General features: G+C 36.0%; 1 protein-coding gene across 14 annotated transcripts in view; it reads left to right on the top strand.

Moving 5' to 3' along the window:
* The window catches only part of CADPS2 (calcium dependent secretion activator 2), a 318,458-nt gene that overhangs the window by 115,083 nt on the left and 186,520 nt on the right, over positions 1-16,855 (top strand). For all 14 annotated transcript variants that reach the window (XM_086473344.1, XM_086473328.1, XM_086473312.1 and 11 more), the window contains exons 4-5: positions 9,262-9,342; positions 14,637-14,873. In XM_086473344.1, coding sequence (XP_086329470.1) covers positions 9,262-9,342; positions 14,637-14,873 — 318 coding nt within the window. The remainder of the gene's footprint in view (positions 1-9,261; positions 9,343-14,636; positions 14,874-16,855) is intronic.

Below are 16,855 nucleotides of genomic sequence, written 5' to 3'. Positions count from 1 at the left end.
CTGTTGTTGCAGAAAAGGGCATCAATGTAGTGAACTGTTCTCGGCTGATATTCGTATCGATGTATATATATGTCTGTGTTTATACAATTCATAAAATTGATATATCTTTACTTGATTCTCTTCGCTGTGGAGAAAGTCAGAAGAGTACCAAAATTATGGCATTTATGGACAAGCTTGTGACAATGTATCGAAACCAATATGGACTGAAAAGCCATTTAAGTAGTGAATCAAATAAAATTCTGGTTTTTTTTTTAATGTTGAAGGTTTTTATTTTATTTTATTTTTAGTGAGTTTTTACCTTCCAGTATCTGCTGGTAGTAAGGTTCAAGTAATATAATGATTCCAAGGCTATGTAAAAAGTCTGTAATACTTCCACAGAACTGCGATAATGAAAACACAACCCAAGAAATGCTAGCTAAAGACGAATTGCTAACTGTCTAAGTTACTGCTGAGTGATTTGTCTCTCCTTGATGCATAAACAGACTGTTGTGCATAACTAAATATTTAAAATATTTGTGTCTAGGTCAGTGTATCTTTTTCACTAAAAGCCCGCAATGCATAATTAACAGCCTCTGAAATGAGTAAAGCTTCAACTTTTATCTTTACATTAAATCAGAGGAAGAACTAGGAGGAGACTCAGTATTGAGACAGAGTGATTTCCTCTGTAAATATGAGGAAATTCTAATATTATCATGCAAATACATGGGCAAAAAGGTGATTTGTGGGCATTATTGAATTTTATTTATTTATTTATTTACATACCACATGTTAAGATTTGGTCAAGAAGAGAAACAGATCTCTTAACCCTTGGAACTTAGGTTAGCAGAAGACCACTTTTAATTCAGTTCATGATATAAAATAAAATGGAAAAAATGTTTCATTTGGGCAGTCAATGCAGAGCAATTATATGAAAATGTGTTGTGGAAAAGACCATGCATATAAATTAGAGAAAGTTCTGGTTGGAAGCCCTGCTCTCTCCTCAGCTCAGTGCTGGGGTCTGTTCAAATCCAAATAGGCAAACAAAAAACCTCATTCTTTATTGTGCAAAGATGTTTGCGTTACTTTTCCAAGTGTCCTGTTTACAAAATACCAGTTTGAGTAAGCAGATGAGGATATGCAATAAAATATTCAAGACTACATTTTAATTTGGGCTAGGACAAATTTTGAACAGTTAATTTATTTTTCAATTTTCTTCAGTAAAGATAATATTAAATAGAAGATGTATGTTGCATTTGAAGAATCCTTTGAAACTCTTTTTAAAGATTGGATTTTTCTCTGGCATTTGGGACATATCATTTTGGCTAAGGTTGTCTGGCAAGTTTAATCAAGTTAGCTGTTAATAAAAGGCATTACTTGTTACAGTTTCTCTAAAAGGTTAATAGCAGTCAAATACGACAGATGATTGTTAGGGAAACAGTAACTGAATAAAGTTGCATTGTATATCTGCACATCGCAATGTAAAAGAAACGGTTTCTTGCTAGAAATTTTCTCATTAATACGTGGTGTGTATTCAGTTCTTCAAATGTCTTACCACTTACAGTGCTGGCTAAGTACAGTGAAAGTTTGACCCGTGTACATATACTTTATGTTAAGTTTGGAGTGGAGTGGACTTAAATTTGTAAATATTCCCATTACACATATAGTGATCAGCTTGAATACTGTGTGTGCTTCCTTCCCTGTTTATTTTCAAGTCCCATTGCACGTTTTCCTGCAGTTTTTGGTATTGGTAGTCCCTGAATAAACTAAAATCTAATTGCGAGAGACAACTTTTCAGCTGGTGCTGAAACTCTCATAACTGCGCTTCGTATGTTTTCAAAGCTTGAATGTAAGGAAATGCCATATCAAATTCTTTAGCTTTAATTATTTTGGAAACTGTCAAAGTGTCCATACAAAGTGTCCATGGTTGAATAAAAGAAAAAGTCCAGGATTTTAAAATTGTATGGTTTTCAGTTTTGATTTGAGAACTTTGAAATTTTCTTTATTCCACTGAATTAGCTAATGTGATCTTGACTTTAGATTTTGTTTTGGTTTTAATACTATCATAAAAATGTTACTTTTTTACAAATCAATATATAATCAGTATAATTAATGAGTAAAAAATTCATATAAACGATATCTTCTGCCACCTTAATCAGTCATACATATACAAATCAACATTAAAATCACATAAGCAGGTCCAGAACTTTATAAAAATAGTTCAGAGACCAAAACCTCTCACCATCTGAGATGGTGCATGAATTTTTGAGCTTCTGGGGTTGTACAGAGCTTGTAAGAAAATTCTGAGTGAGGTGTCATACCTCATGGACTTACTGAAGGTACTCAGGCACAGCTTTTGAAAACATTGATTTGACTGGGTTTTAATTTTTTATCCAGCTGAAGCCACTGTAGAGTATTTGACTGTTGACTGGACTTGCTCTTTGTCTGCATTATTACTTGTTGTTAACAATATTGGCTACAGAGAAAGTGATATATTAATTGCTTGTTCTGTTCATCTATACCCCCTCTATCCTAATTTCAATAATTATATTACTGTAAAACTGCTGCTTCCCCCCCAAAAAAAAAATTAGAAAAAAAATAATAGCGGTTAGTAAGGATTTGTATTAAAACAAATTGATTCAAACTGATGTTTCAGGGTTTTTTCTGGCACTGTGTTGCAGGAAAACTGAGTGATCAGCTTGGCAAATTATCTGCTCTACTAGAGCAAAATCAGTAAGAAAAGGCTATGAGGCCTAATTGTGCATTGTGAAAAGTTGTTTGAACACCTCATACACACTTTGGACCTGTTAACCTTATTTGTCTACTTGCTGCAGACACATTCAAAGTAGAAATGCTTTCAGTGGTTGCTGAATTTGTCTTTTGCCTTAGAATTAGCTGAAAATACATATGCTGGTGTTCCACAAGAGAAATAATTTCAAAAATAGGTGCTTTGTTTTCCCCCTTTATTTTAACCATTAACAGATTTTCTCTCTCTGACATCCTTCCTCTTCTGTTTCATTTTCATTCTGTATTGCACATATTCTAAAACACATCTCTAAATTCATTTCCCAAAACTAGCAGTTTGTTGTTGCTTGTGTGTATTGACTGGGAAAAGGAGCAAGTTGGGAAGAGGAAGATTTAGGTACTGAGTTTTTAAAGCTCATCTTTTGCGGAGTTCTCTGGGAAGTCCGTGGGATTTTAGCATCACACAGGCATAAGGTCAGCCATCAGCGTAGCCATTTGCATGATACACAATAGGGACTTTGCAGGGTGCAGAGAATATGAGGGAGTTTTTAAATACCATTTTACTAATCTGTTTTGATGAATCTGAATTAATCCTCTGTATAATCGATACAGAAGGAAGATAAAAGATTTTAAAATTGAAGCTAAATGGTGTAGCCTCCTGTGAAATAGAGGCATGACTACATTTTCCTTTGGTTTACAGCTGTGTCTTTCTTGCTGGTAACCAGGAAGCAGGTTTATGAAAAGGTCCAGTAGAAGCCATTCAGAAATCTTAACACATCCTGCCCTTTTCCAGTCTGCTTTTTCCATCCCATAGGAAGTGAAAGCATTTTACTTCTGTCATGATTTTGTTCTTCAGAAGTCTGTTGAATTCATGTCCAAAAGTGTCTGCTGTTGTAGACTAGAGTTGGACGCTCTGTTTTCGGCCTGACCTGGAAGTTGTTGATCCTTCTACTTTTGCATATGTAGCTGCTAATCTTGGCTCACAAGCTTGGGAAACTTCAGGAGTATCCACAGGCTGTTTGTGTTCAGCACACGGCGGCTCCTTAATGCTGCAGACACCTCTAATCTCTTCCCAGTCTGTTCCTTTAGAGCAATGCTGCCTGTGTAAAGATAAGAACGGGAACAAATTCTGTGGGTCTTAGAGGCAGCAGGTCTGTCTGAAGCAAAACTCCTTTTTTTAGACTCAGAGATAAGTGTAGCAATGACAACAGTCTGAAAAACGCCGGTATTTGCATCTGTTACACCTACTGCCTGCTTGCTGCTTACTTGATTGACAACTAAAATTGAGCACTAGGACTTCTGTGGCCTTTGCTTTCTCTTCCTGCCTTGCTGCTAGATGCCATTAGTTACTTCCAGAAATCCATTTTTTTCAGCTTTATATGGCCACAACTCTTTAAATCCAAACATGTTGACAGTTTTTGCCTTGGCTGTCAGACAAATAGTGGTCAGGGATGGACCCTGCAGGTTACCTCACAGGGGCATCCACAAATAACCTGTCAGCTCAGCAGGGCCCAGACTTGGTTATGTGTGGCAAAAAAAGGCTCTAAAGAAAAAATGACCATTACTGCCACACAGAGTGAAAAGACTTTGGATTTTGTGTCACAGAAAGAAGAGCGAGTCCTAAGATATGTGCACTGTCAATTTAGTCATTAAATGTAGAGAAATTTATATCGCTATGAGCAGGTAAATGTAATTTCACATTGATGCTACTGTGAATTAGAAAGCTGCAGGGAAGCTAACCAAATTAATAAAAGTCACTTGGACCAAAATTGAGCACTAGTTAGTTTGAGTGCTTGTGAATGTAAAGAACAATGTCTTGCAGCAGATCAGTGCTCATCCATGCTCAAACTGCTCTTGTTTCTTGGGCATAGGATGTCTGGCTTACTTTGTATGTAGAGGAATGCAGATGAGTGCCATGGGCTTTAGTACAGTACCTCTTGATAGTATTAGCACGTTTTATTACCTTAAGTTGCTTTTGCATATTAACCAGATTTTTTGCCAGTGTCCCATTTTTCTTTTGCACCAAAATAACACAGGTATGTTACAGACTGTTAATTTTATTTTTTTTAAAAAAAAAAAAAAAAAGTTATTATTTAAATGGGAATCACAAAGTATGCAGTCTTTTCCAACCTGTTAAAATACAGAAACGTTCATTCATTCAGATGTATTTCTGTTCCATGCTGTTTAGGCACACAAATTAAACAGTTTGTGAATATCATACTGTTGATCCAAATAGTGATTTTTAATTCTGATAAGCTTACAATCTTTCTTGAATAAGCAAATAATCTGTGGAGTGTAGACTCAATGAATATTCAAGATAGAGAGCAGAACAACCTGAAGATGAGTCTGAATGCTGAATCTGATTAAGCTTCTGGTAGTAGCTGTTTGTAGCCTGACTGCTGCAAAGTTGATTTTTCAAAGGTTTGTAACTTGGCCAGAGTTGAGCTGATTTTCACAGATGGGACCCTGCTAAATTTCAGATCCTTACTTCAAAGCAAGGTGGTGCTAGAGCTCTTTGACAAGATGGTCACCAGTTTTCTTATTATGGATAAAGCAGGGTATTGTCTTCACTGGTCTCTTCAGAAGCAATGGAGTGTGTTGGTTGAAGTTGTTGAAGCAGAAATTTGGAGTAGAAAACTTCAGTTTGTCTTTTAGAAGTCAATACTTGTGTAAGCAACTGAAAACATCCTCTAATAAGAATTGTTGGGCAACTTGCATATTGAGGACATTCCCACTCCATCTCTACTAATTAAGAAGTTTGTAATAAAAATGATTGCCCTTTTCAGAGTAAGAAAAAATAAAGACAGCTTCAAGCATTAATGAATAAAAACATTTCCAAATGAATAGCTTGATGTCTTAATGGTGGCAGGTTTATTTTAGAAAGCTGTTTTTATATGACACCGTTGGGAACAAAAAAGATGATGAGCTTCCACTTTTTTTTGTGTGTAAAAAGTAGCTTCTTATTCACCCAAGCGTAGTCATTCATAACTACTGATTTTTCTGAAGAGGCTTTTAAAATACAAATAACCATCTTTGCAAAAAGAAAGGGCACAGTAACACAGCTGTCTTATGCATGCTCTTGCTCAGTTTGGAATTTTCCTACTGAATTAACCAGCCCTCAAAAGGGGAGTCTTTGCCTAGATTTTACAAGTTTTTCAGGCCAGATATATGGCATTTAGGGGAAACATTGGTTTGTTCGGTCAAGACTCCTAATGTATTTTATACTTAAAAACAGTTCTCTGGTGTCTGTAGAGTCTTCTGTAGTGAGGTTCCCTGCTGCTAAAATACTGACTAATTGGTTATGTGAGGTTTAAGTGACCTGAGGAGCATCTCTGTTGTTGGTGCAGTCAATAAATAGGTATAGCGTACAATTGCTACCATTGCAGAAAGTTGAAATGTTTTTATTAAATGGAATTTATATGTACCCTCATTTAAAATAATCTGTAAGGCTGTAACATTTTTTTTAAAAATGCCTTCGTATTATAGAGTGGGAAGCATTATGTGATGCCATGTAAGTGCTAATTATTTAAAATAAAAAAACCACCCCAAACGCCAAACCAACAAAACTCATTTGCTTGAATTTTAAGTGATTACCAATTAGTGATTTTTTTTTAAACCAAATTTCAGTTGCAATACTGAGAAGAATCTGAGTTGCTATTCTGCAATATTACATTACGTTAAATTCTATGCATGTCGTATGCTTTTCTAGTTTTTATTTAGCAGTTTGAAAATTACTGCAATGATTGTCATAACTGTGTACTCCACAGATGTCTTGGGTATGGGTTTGATCTACAAATAAGGAGTTAAAGAAAAGGGTATACTTAATGTTAATCCTTGTCACCATATCCTACCTGTATGGTGGGTTCTTTCAAGTGTCTTCCCTATTTAAAAAAAGTGGACACAACTCACAAATTCCAAATACCACCTGCATTTTCAGAATCTACTCAGCTTTACTGTGGTTGTCACTTCACATGCAATAGATTATATAAAGTATGATTGATTACACATTTATAGTCGCTGACTGCTTTGCTTGCGAAGTTGTTTTTGATGCATTTTGTTGAATGTAGGATAAAAACAAGTAGAATGACCTTGCATGGAACATGGTATCAAAGTTACTATTTTTCTCATTGTCATTTCATTTAGCATACTGCAAAATTACTAATATCCATAACTTTACTTCTTATTAGGACAGCTGTGAACGACCTACCAGTCATTCTTACCTTGGCTCACTTCTATAAGTAAATACCTTCTTCGGTATTTCACCTCTTCAGCTTCTTTCCATACCTTATGAAACATCGTTACATACGTACATTAACAAAACCATTAATATGTATAGGTATTTCAGGAAGAAGACTGAAGTTTAAAAGTAAGAAAGAAGGGAAATCAGCACATTTTTAAGTACTCAAGTACAAACAGATAATGAGAAGCAATGCATAGTTAAGGAAAAAATGCTAAGATTTAGAAAACCATGTTACACCTTCACTAACTTAAATGGTCATTTCATGTGGTTTTTAAATGGAAAAATAATATCAGTCTTTAAATAAAAGTTTTTTCTTTGCGCCTCTTCAAATGAGTTAATAATAGACTGAGTCATTTAAGTTGTGTGTTGACACAGGAAAAAGTTTTAGCTTCATTCTGCTCTCCCACACCCTCCTTTTTACAGAAATCAAAATTACCTTCAAGCAGATATTTTTCAAGCAATTGCCTGTCATGGGATATGTTATTAAAATAATGTTGACCTTCTCTTATCCCAAAAAAGGCAAACAAAATTGGTTTTCATATTAGACTGACTTTTAGAGTGATTAAACAAAAATAATTGCAAAAATGACGTGAGTATAATACAAAGGAAAATAGAAGTTAGAAATATTCTTGGTGACAAGTTCAATAAACAGTCTCTTACTCTATTAAGAAATGGAAGAATACAAATTTGGGAATTTATTTGAAATACTGGTTTTGTATTCTGAAAACCTAAGATATTTGCTTTCATCAAGAACGCTCTTGCCATTTATGCTCACAGTCAAGCTAGGAGCAAATCTACAGACACAATTAGCAGGAGGATTCTTCAAGTCTGGAACATGATCTATCTTCCACTCTGTAATTTAAACTTGAGCCTCTTTTGGGGGTGCCATCAGGTTTTGTTCTCTTGCTTTCTGGTAGTCTGAATCGGTTTCTACAAGGATCTTGTGAGACGCCAGATTGCATAGGTGACAGATTGCATGTTCTGTCATCGCTTCCACACTAGCAGTGGAAAACTTTTCATCCTGTTGCTAAATGTGGTCAGATTTGCATTAAGCATGATTTTGTAATTGACCTGTAAACACTGGATGGTGTATTTTTAATTATTCCTTTCTTAAAATTGGATTTTGAAAGGAAAAGATGCCTAGTTTTCATGTTCAGTAAGATCTAACGGATTTAGCTGAGGAGCTTTGCAAGGGAGTTGGTGTTATGTATTTGTCCTGATGCACTGAATAGCAGTCTTACTTAAGAATCTTAGTTCAATGTAGTGAGTCAAACTAATTGTGCATTCTTTAGCTGAAGATCGCATTTAATTAGAGAACCCACTTTTGCCAGTTTGCATCCCTAATCAATTGGAGTTTTTTTAGAGAAGAGCAATTCAGGTATTGTTAAACCTATAGCCGCGTACTAAATGCACTGGGGTCATATCAGCATGCCATATCCTGTCTCTGGTTAGAACCTAGGGACGGAGAGAGCCCTCCATTGGAACTCCGTCTTTGTCCTTGTTTGGCATTTATTCAGGTAAGAACGCAAGTTTTGCCTGATCTTTTCCAGATGCATCACTCTTCTTCCTCTTCACCAGCTGTGCAGGTCAGTGCATTGAGATGAAGCCCCGCTTCACCTGCACTCCCCACCACCACCCTTAACAAGAAAACAGGTGAAAAATTACTTGGGGAGTCTCCTTTCTGTTGAGACCCAGCTGTTCTGTTGAGGTGAAGAGGTGTGTCCTTCCCCTTTACCTCCCTGAAGGAAGTCTGGTGTTTAGTCTGACCCTAAGTATGAAAATACTAAAAGCTCAAAACTTGGGTATGCCTTGATGTGAGCAGTTGGCCAATATTTGGGGAAAAGAGCTATGTGTGTGAAATAATACTATAGTTAGAAGGCATAGCCACACAGTTTTCTTTTCCTGTACCTATTTGTTCCTATACAGGAAATCATGGCACCAAAGAGCAGATTTCCTTGCAAACATTTTCTAATGTCAGTCCAGTTTTCTGCTTCATGGAGAAATGTTTTCAGCGGCTATTTTCAAAAGGAAATAATATTTCTATTTAGCATAAGTGTTAAAAGCTCAAGGGAATGCTGGCTACCCTTCAGAGACCCTGACTGCCAAGGGTAACTGGTGGCCATTACATTTCTTTTGTCTTAGTAAGCCTCAAAGTTATATATTTGCTTAGTGTTTCACTGATTTTAAGACGAAAAGGATGCAATTCATTTCTATTTTGTTTTTAACTACGTTACTTGCTATAAAGTCAGAATATAGGGCATGTTTCTCACAGTTAACTTTATTTTTGTTTTCTATCCAAGTTGGATAATGGAGATGAGCAAGCAGCCCAGATCAGACGTGAACTAGATGGACGACTACAATTGGCAGAACAAATGTCAAGGGTAAGAGGTTGCTTTGATGTACCAAAAACCTATCTTCATATGAGATTGAGTGGGACAATATGTAGTGTGTGTTTCCAGTTTCTGATTCTAAAATTAAGTAGAAGATCTTTTGAAAACAGTCTGGCAGATGGATTTCTTTCTGGTCTAGAGTTTCTGTGTCAGCCAGGGTAGGGAGAAAGTAAAACTTATTTTTGGAAAGTCATATGTTGTGTGATCCTATGTTTCCTTCATCAGCAAGTCCACTGGTGAAACAAAGCGTAGGATTTATTTAGGATTGTATATTTTGGAACTAAATTAAGTCATCTTTTATATACACAAGTGCATTATGCTGTGCTTAAACCATAATGTTTATATCTTACTACTGTTTATATGTGATATACTTTTTAAGAATATATAATATAGTTTACATTTATAGATTAAATTTAACTTCATAATGGTTATAACAAACTATGAATGAGTCATGTAGGTCAAATTAATGATAATTGGGTAAATTATAAATTCTTTCTGTAAATTTTAGAAAGCCAGGCCTATTTTTCTCTCCTAAAGCTTGCATTGTATTTCAATATTAAATATCACACATGGGATTGGTATTGTCCCTGGCCATATTTTACTTAATTTTGGGGAGACTTGTTTGTCACAGAAAGGTAATCTCAAGTCTCTTCAATCTTTTGTGAAGCCTGGGTTTGTAAGCATAGTTGTCCAATAATCCTGTGTTTCCTCTGTTGCCTCCTTGCCTTTAGCTCCAAAAGTTACAAAATACTGGAAGCATGTATGTTATACTGTGTGTGTGCAGAAAAAAGCATGTTATGTTAAAATGATATTAATTGTAAAGCAGTTAAGAGTTGCTTGGTTCTTTAAAAGGAAAAAAATATCATTTAAGTCTATGAAGTTCATAAATAACAACTTGGAGGTGTTATCTTCCTAAAAAGCAAAATGCTTTCCATAAGAGTTTCAAATTCGTTTTAAAGCAAGTGAAAATTTTAAGCACTATTTAAACTATGTAGATCTTCTTCATTCTGTCTCTAATGTGCATACACTGCATAGCTGTAGATTTTTTTAAAGAAAAAATTATTTATCCATCTTTTACCCAAACCATTACTTGAAAATTCTCATGGTTACACAGTGTCAACTGCACAGTTTAGCACAGAGAAAGGAACTCCGTGTCCTACATGGACATCCAAGTAACAGATCAGTTTTCATATATCTCTTTTAAACTACTTAAAATACACTTTTTATTTTTTTGTGGACTTTGAGAGCTAGTCCTAATTGTAGCAGCTCTGAGAATTAAGGTCATTTAAGCTTAAGCAATCAAATGCTGCAAAATATGAACTTTATTCTCAGAGCTCAAAACAAGGTAAAAAGCTTTTTGATACCACATACTGTATTCGAGCATCTTTGTTGGTAAAGAAAAGAGTTTTCGGTGATGACTTTCCTGTAAAAGAATTATTAAACTGCAGTCTCAAAAGATCAGCACAGCTAAAGAGAAATCTCTGTATATAGCTTTTTTGTTGTTGTTGAGGTCGCATTCATGGTTCCTATAATACATTACTTGCTGATCTTACAAGTTGTTAATTATATATGAGAAGTTTATTTTAGCTTAAAGGATAATTTAACTTATTTAATGGAGGCAAGAACCTTACAAATATGTTCATCTATGACTATAAAATCAATGGGGAATTTGTGCATCTATTTGCCCATCTGTTTCTTCATATGACTACATTTAAAGTAGTTGAAATCAAAGTATGTATGACCTAATGGGATTCTAGGCCTATTGTAACTGTCATTATGGTTTTCTAAGATACACTTCTATGCGATCCTATGAAAAGGCTACCCAGTGTCTTTTTTCCTTGAGAAATGCATCCTGAAAATCCATTTTAGCACTCTCAATCTAGACCTGTCCTGGTTTGGGCTAAACCAGAACTAATTCTGTTTTAGTGCTTTAACTTTTCAGTTAAGTCTCCTCTAACTAACTGCACTTTCTGAAAGAGCAGCATGTTTTTCCAGACAGTGACTGCTTCTAGCAGTGATAAGGCCTGATGTTTATAGTCAGTACCAAGGAATGGGATGCAGAGAGGCCCTTGCTTATACTTGTTCTTATAGCAACCAAGGTCACTGCTAAATCTGGTGCTCCGTGTTGGGGTGCCATAAGTGAAAAGGGCTGCCAGCATGAAAAAGGTCACACCTGCAGGGAGGAGCAAACTGGACAGGCGACCCAAACCTGACCAACAGAGTATTCCATCCCATGTACGTCATATTCAATATAAAGCTGAGGGATCTCGAGGGTCAATCTCTCTTCGTCGATGGCCGACATCTGAGGAGGACTCTGTCTGTTCTTCTGTCGTCAATCCCGATCCGTGCATCCCTGAATCCTTTGACAACTAGTTTCTCTAGCTGGGCAGCAATGTCTTGCCACAATGCAGCGGCCCAAATTGGTTTACCTCTGCGCTGACAGTTATTCTGCTTCCACTGTTTCAACAAACCCCACAAGGCATTAGCTACCATCCATAAGTCAGTGTAAAGATAGGGTACTGGCCACTTTTCCCATTCAGCAATGTCCAGGGCCAACTGGATGGCTTCTACCTCAGCAAACTGACTCGATTCACCTTCTCCCTCAGCCACTTCTGTGACTGGTAGTGTGGGATTCCACACAGCAGCTTTCCACTTCCGACGATTCCCTACAAGGCGGCAGGATCCATCAGTGAACAGAGCATATTGCTTTTCGTTATCTGGCAATTGATTATGCGGTGAGGCTTCTACAGCACACGTTACCCCTTCTTCTGGTGTCATTATAAAGTCTTTACCTTCTGGCCAATCAGTAATGACTTCTAAGATTCCTGGACAGTTGGGGTTTCCTATCCAGGCCCGCTGTGTGATTAATGCAACCCACTTACTCCAGGTAGCATCAGTGGCATGATGAGTAGAAGGAACCTCACCCTTGAACGTCCAGCCTAGTACTGGCAATCTTGGCAGCAGGAGGAGCTGTACTTCAGTACCAATCACTTCCGAAGCAGCTCTGACTCCTTCATATGCTGCCAATATTTCTTTTTCAGTTGGAGTATAGTTGGCCTCGGAGCCTTTGTATCCTTGGCTCCAGAATCCTCGGGGTTGACCTCAAGTCTCGCCTGGTGCTCTCTGCCACAAGCTCCAGGTTGGACCATTATCCCTGGCTGCAGTATAGAGTATATTTTTAGTGTCCTGTCCTGTCCGGACTGGCCCAAGAGATACTGCACATACAGTCTTACATTTGAATTGTTCAAAGGCCTGTTATTGTTCCATTAAAGCTGTTTTAGTTTTCCTTTCCAAACTGTAAAATCTCTCTCCCTTGTTCTCTCGCCCTTACCCATTTCGGAGGGAAGAGGAGTTAATAGAGAGTGTCTGTCATTCCTTAGTGGCCAGCCCAGCCTCAACTCATGACAAGAACTAAGGGTTGTGTATACATCATCTTGATCAGTATCTCACATCTGTCCCCAGGGTCTTTGTTTCAGCATATATTCTTGTATGTTGCAAGCAGAATTCCCAAAATTCTAGTGCTGTGCTGGGGGATGTGTTCTTCCTCAGATAATCTGAGCTGTTCAAATTAACGTAATTACATTCCTGTGCATATGCACTAAAAATAGTGGGAAAAACCCACTATTCTTGTTGTGTCTCTAAATTATTTTGAATATTATGTGCTACAGCAATTTGTTACAAATTTACCGCCTCTAAAAAAATAAAAGATGCAGGGGCATGGGAGGGGTGAAATTTGTAGACCTCAGAATCTTTATGGAGGATCCTCACTCTTGTTTTGGAGGAGAGAAGTGGCTACAAACGTTCAGGTTTTACAGAAATAAATGCCTCCATATATTCTGGTAGTGATGTCTTAAATCATGGAAGATTATAGTCATAAAACATATACAGCAAAAAGCATGGTAAAAAGTTTCCTTAATATTTACCTTGTGGTGGAAAAAGCATATTAACAAGAGGAAAGATTTTTTAACGACATAACAGTCTATCTTCTGTCTTCTGTGTTGGCATATTATTACTTGAATGATCCTCACAGGATAAGGTACAGTTTGAAAAACACTTCTAAAGTGGGGGATTTTTGGCTACAGCACCCTGAACTTTAACCTGTGTTTTTAGTTTCTAACGATAAATAGCTTTTTTAAATTTTTTTTCTTTTTCAATCTGTAATATACTGACTCTGTAGTGCTGTAATAAGCCAGACCACTGGGACTTGCTGCAGGTGTTTTGGGTCACAGACAACTTGCTTGGTCTTCATTACTGAAACAAAATCAACTGTAAAGGTTCTAATGTAAAACATTTTACGATACTCCTTATAACAGCTAGCGATAAAAATCATCTGGTTTAGGAATAAGGCACCTACCTTTGCAGACAATGTCGGGAGCAGTATTTGTTTCTCGTTTATACGTAAAGCATATATTTCAGAATAATTTACATTTTTGTTTAATCTTGAGTGACATCGTCTGCCAAGCTGCCCTATATTCAATATTGGGAGAAACTATGTGTAAAATTGGCTCTATACATGTTCGTATATTCATTATATATGTTTATTTGTTCCCTCTGTGTTATAAACACAATATTTAAACACTATTATCTAACTCCTACAGAGGAAAAAAGTGATTTTTAAGTTCTCTCTTACACTGACGTTTAAAATAATCCTATGTGTAATAATTCAGTATTACTTTCAAAATGAATGATCTATTATTAAAAATAGAAATAAACAATGATAGGAATTTCATGTTATGGTTGTAGTTTAACAGCTTTATGTTAGAAGCATGAATGTGATTGACTTATTTTTGGTAGCATGGGAAATGGATGAAGTAACAAAATTATTAGTGGACAGTTCATTTTGTCAATTTATAAAATATTTGAAGGTAACATTAAAGGTATACTGTCAATTGATACACTTAAAATACATGTATTAGAAATGTCTAATGTGTACATATTCAACCTGGATTTATGGTTAAATGGTTCTCAGGGGCACAAGAGGTTCTGTTTTTACAAATGCCCCTTTATTTTTTTTCACATGTTCAAAGAGATATTTTGTCTACTAAATTTGAGGAATATGGTGGACTTCTCAATTCAAATTACATTTCTTCTTGTCAAAAGTAACTGTGTTTATGGTACAGGATTAGCCTTCCCGTTACTGTTTTGAAGATATAAAAATAGATAGACACTGGAATTAAGACTTTTATTAAATATCTCTTAACTGAGAGCAAACCAGTAAATTAACATGAACATATGATGTGGGATGATTTTTTGTCTTCCCTAACTTTTAAAATATATCTTCCAAGGAAAGAAAATTCCCAAAATTCGTAACAAGAGAAATGGAGAACATGTACATAGAAGAGCTACGGTCTTCAGTGAATTTGCTGATGGCAAATTTGGAAAGTCTTCCAGTGTCTAAAGGTGGGCCGGAATTTAAACTGCAGAAGTTAAAGAGATCACAGAATTCTGCGTTCTTGGACATAGGGGATGAAAATGAGGTTCAGCTGTCAAAGTCTGATGTGGTCCTCTCCTTCACATTAGAGGTAATCACATATTTCACAGAAAACTTGTTGACAGTTTAAATTATTAGAATATCTATGTCTTGATACTTTTTTGTTATTAGTCCTTCCTTGGTCACTTTAAAATTTTGTGTGAAAGAAATAAATTATTCTTTGTCTCTGATAATTATGAGTTAGAATACAGCTATGTGATGCATTTTCCTCTTGCAGCAGTAGTTGCATTTGGGCCCACACAGCAGTGTGGGAGGTTGAATCTCCCACACAAATGGAACTTTAAATTAATTCCAATACATTAAATACCTAAGTATACTTTTGAATGTAACAATGAAACACTGTTGTTATCAGGAACTCATCCACAGAATTTTACAAACAAGTTGTGTTTTCTCGCTGAAAGCATTTAGAGAATAAACAAAACAAACCAAAATTTATTGGTGGTCATAGCACATTTTTATAAATTTCTGCATTTTCCTCAAGAAACTAGCTCATGTTTACTGAGATTATGCAGGAAGTCTGGTCTATAGGGATGCAGTCCTAATCTTTATAGAGCTCAGCTGACTTCAAGAGGAAACCACAAATACAATTAGTTACTTAAACATATCTGGTGACATCATAGCTCAGGTCCAATTCCACAAATGTGCATTTCAGGAAAAGCCAATTTTTTTCAATAATAACAGAATCAAAAGTCTTCCAGACTGTGTGTTGTGTATTTGTTGGTCAGAAGGTGCCACACCTGTGCTATGCACTTCAAGTGGCTTTAGTTTGTTTAAGACAACTGATATGCTACAGAATAAATATTTCAATTATTAAATGGTTTAAAATAAACAAAAAAATGTTTATCCTTTAAACAATGTTTTCTCTTAAGTGAAAAGAGCATCTGCTTTTTTGTATAATGTTGAAAATTCAGATTAATTTTTCTTTCCCATGTCATCAATACACACATTGAATTAGAAAAAATATCAAAAATAAACAGATGAAAAAATTTAAATCCTTTGTATAAAAGAGAAATGACTTATCCCATTGTATGCAATTTTAATATTACTAGCTAATAATGTAAATGCCCAACATCAACTTTCAGAGAGTGGTAAGATCCATCATTCTATATGCCAAAAAAGTGTTAGTTCTTCAAGCGTGTAAAACTGGAGTGTGGGCCTAGTACCAAAGTATATGAAATGATGAAGTAGTTTTATTACTCCTGGGCTGAATCCTGTGCATCTCCATCATGTGTGCTATTTCTGCCCCAAGTGCAATACCAAGCCTGGAATGGTCCATAGATATCAATAACAGAGAGTAGTTCTGAAGCACCTGAAAGAGTTTGTCAATAATGTTTTCTAGCTTCAAGAAAGTTTTCTTTGTGAGAGATGTAAGAAGAAGAAAAGCTTTCTCTGTGCCTCTAGAGAGAAACGTTAAGTACATACTAAAAATGATATGGTATTTGGGGGAAAAGCACAGTAAAAGACTGAAACAATCATGAAATGAAAAATGACAGGAGATATAATTTCTGGTAAATTTGGAACAATTTTTGTGTTGTTTATAGCCCTTCCCCTCTCACACCAGAAACGTAGACTATTAGGTCTGGTGAATCTAGCTTTTTTTTTCCCCCCATCACTGATAAAGAAAACAGACAGATCTTGTGCAACGTTAGTAATTTACAGTTCATCCTGTGCAAGGCAAAGAATTAAACTGTTACTTTACATGTAGCAGTTTTTAGTAGGGCAAACTTTCATTTTAAACATGGCATTAACCACCTAAGCTGAGTTTCTTGCTGGGCAAGTATGTGCATATCTTACTCTTGGGAAGCTAAATCTCAGAGGACATAAGGGCAAAAGGAAACAGCTGAACTGATATTCATTTAGACTGAAAGATGGAAGATCTGCTCTTTTTTCTATGCAAATGGGCAAACAAGAAAAGCTGATTGCATTTCCTTGGGGACAGAATACTTTATTATTAGAAAATGTGAGGTCATATATGCACAATTTCAAATTTCTTGAATAATGTGTAAACATATC

The sequence above is a fragment of the Leptosomus discolor genome, chromosome 1, assembly GCF_034619465.1.
Source record: "Leptosomus discolor isolate bLepDis1 chromosome 1, bLepDis1.hap2, whole genome shotgun sequence".
NCBI lineage: Eukaryota > Metazoa > Chordata > Aves > Leptosomiformes > Leptosomidae > Leptosomus > Leptosomus discolor.
This window is presented reverse-complemented; position numbering and strand designations above follow the sequence as displayed.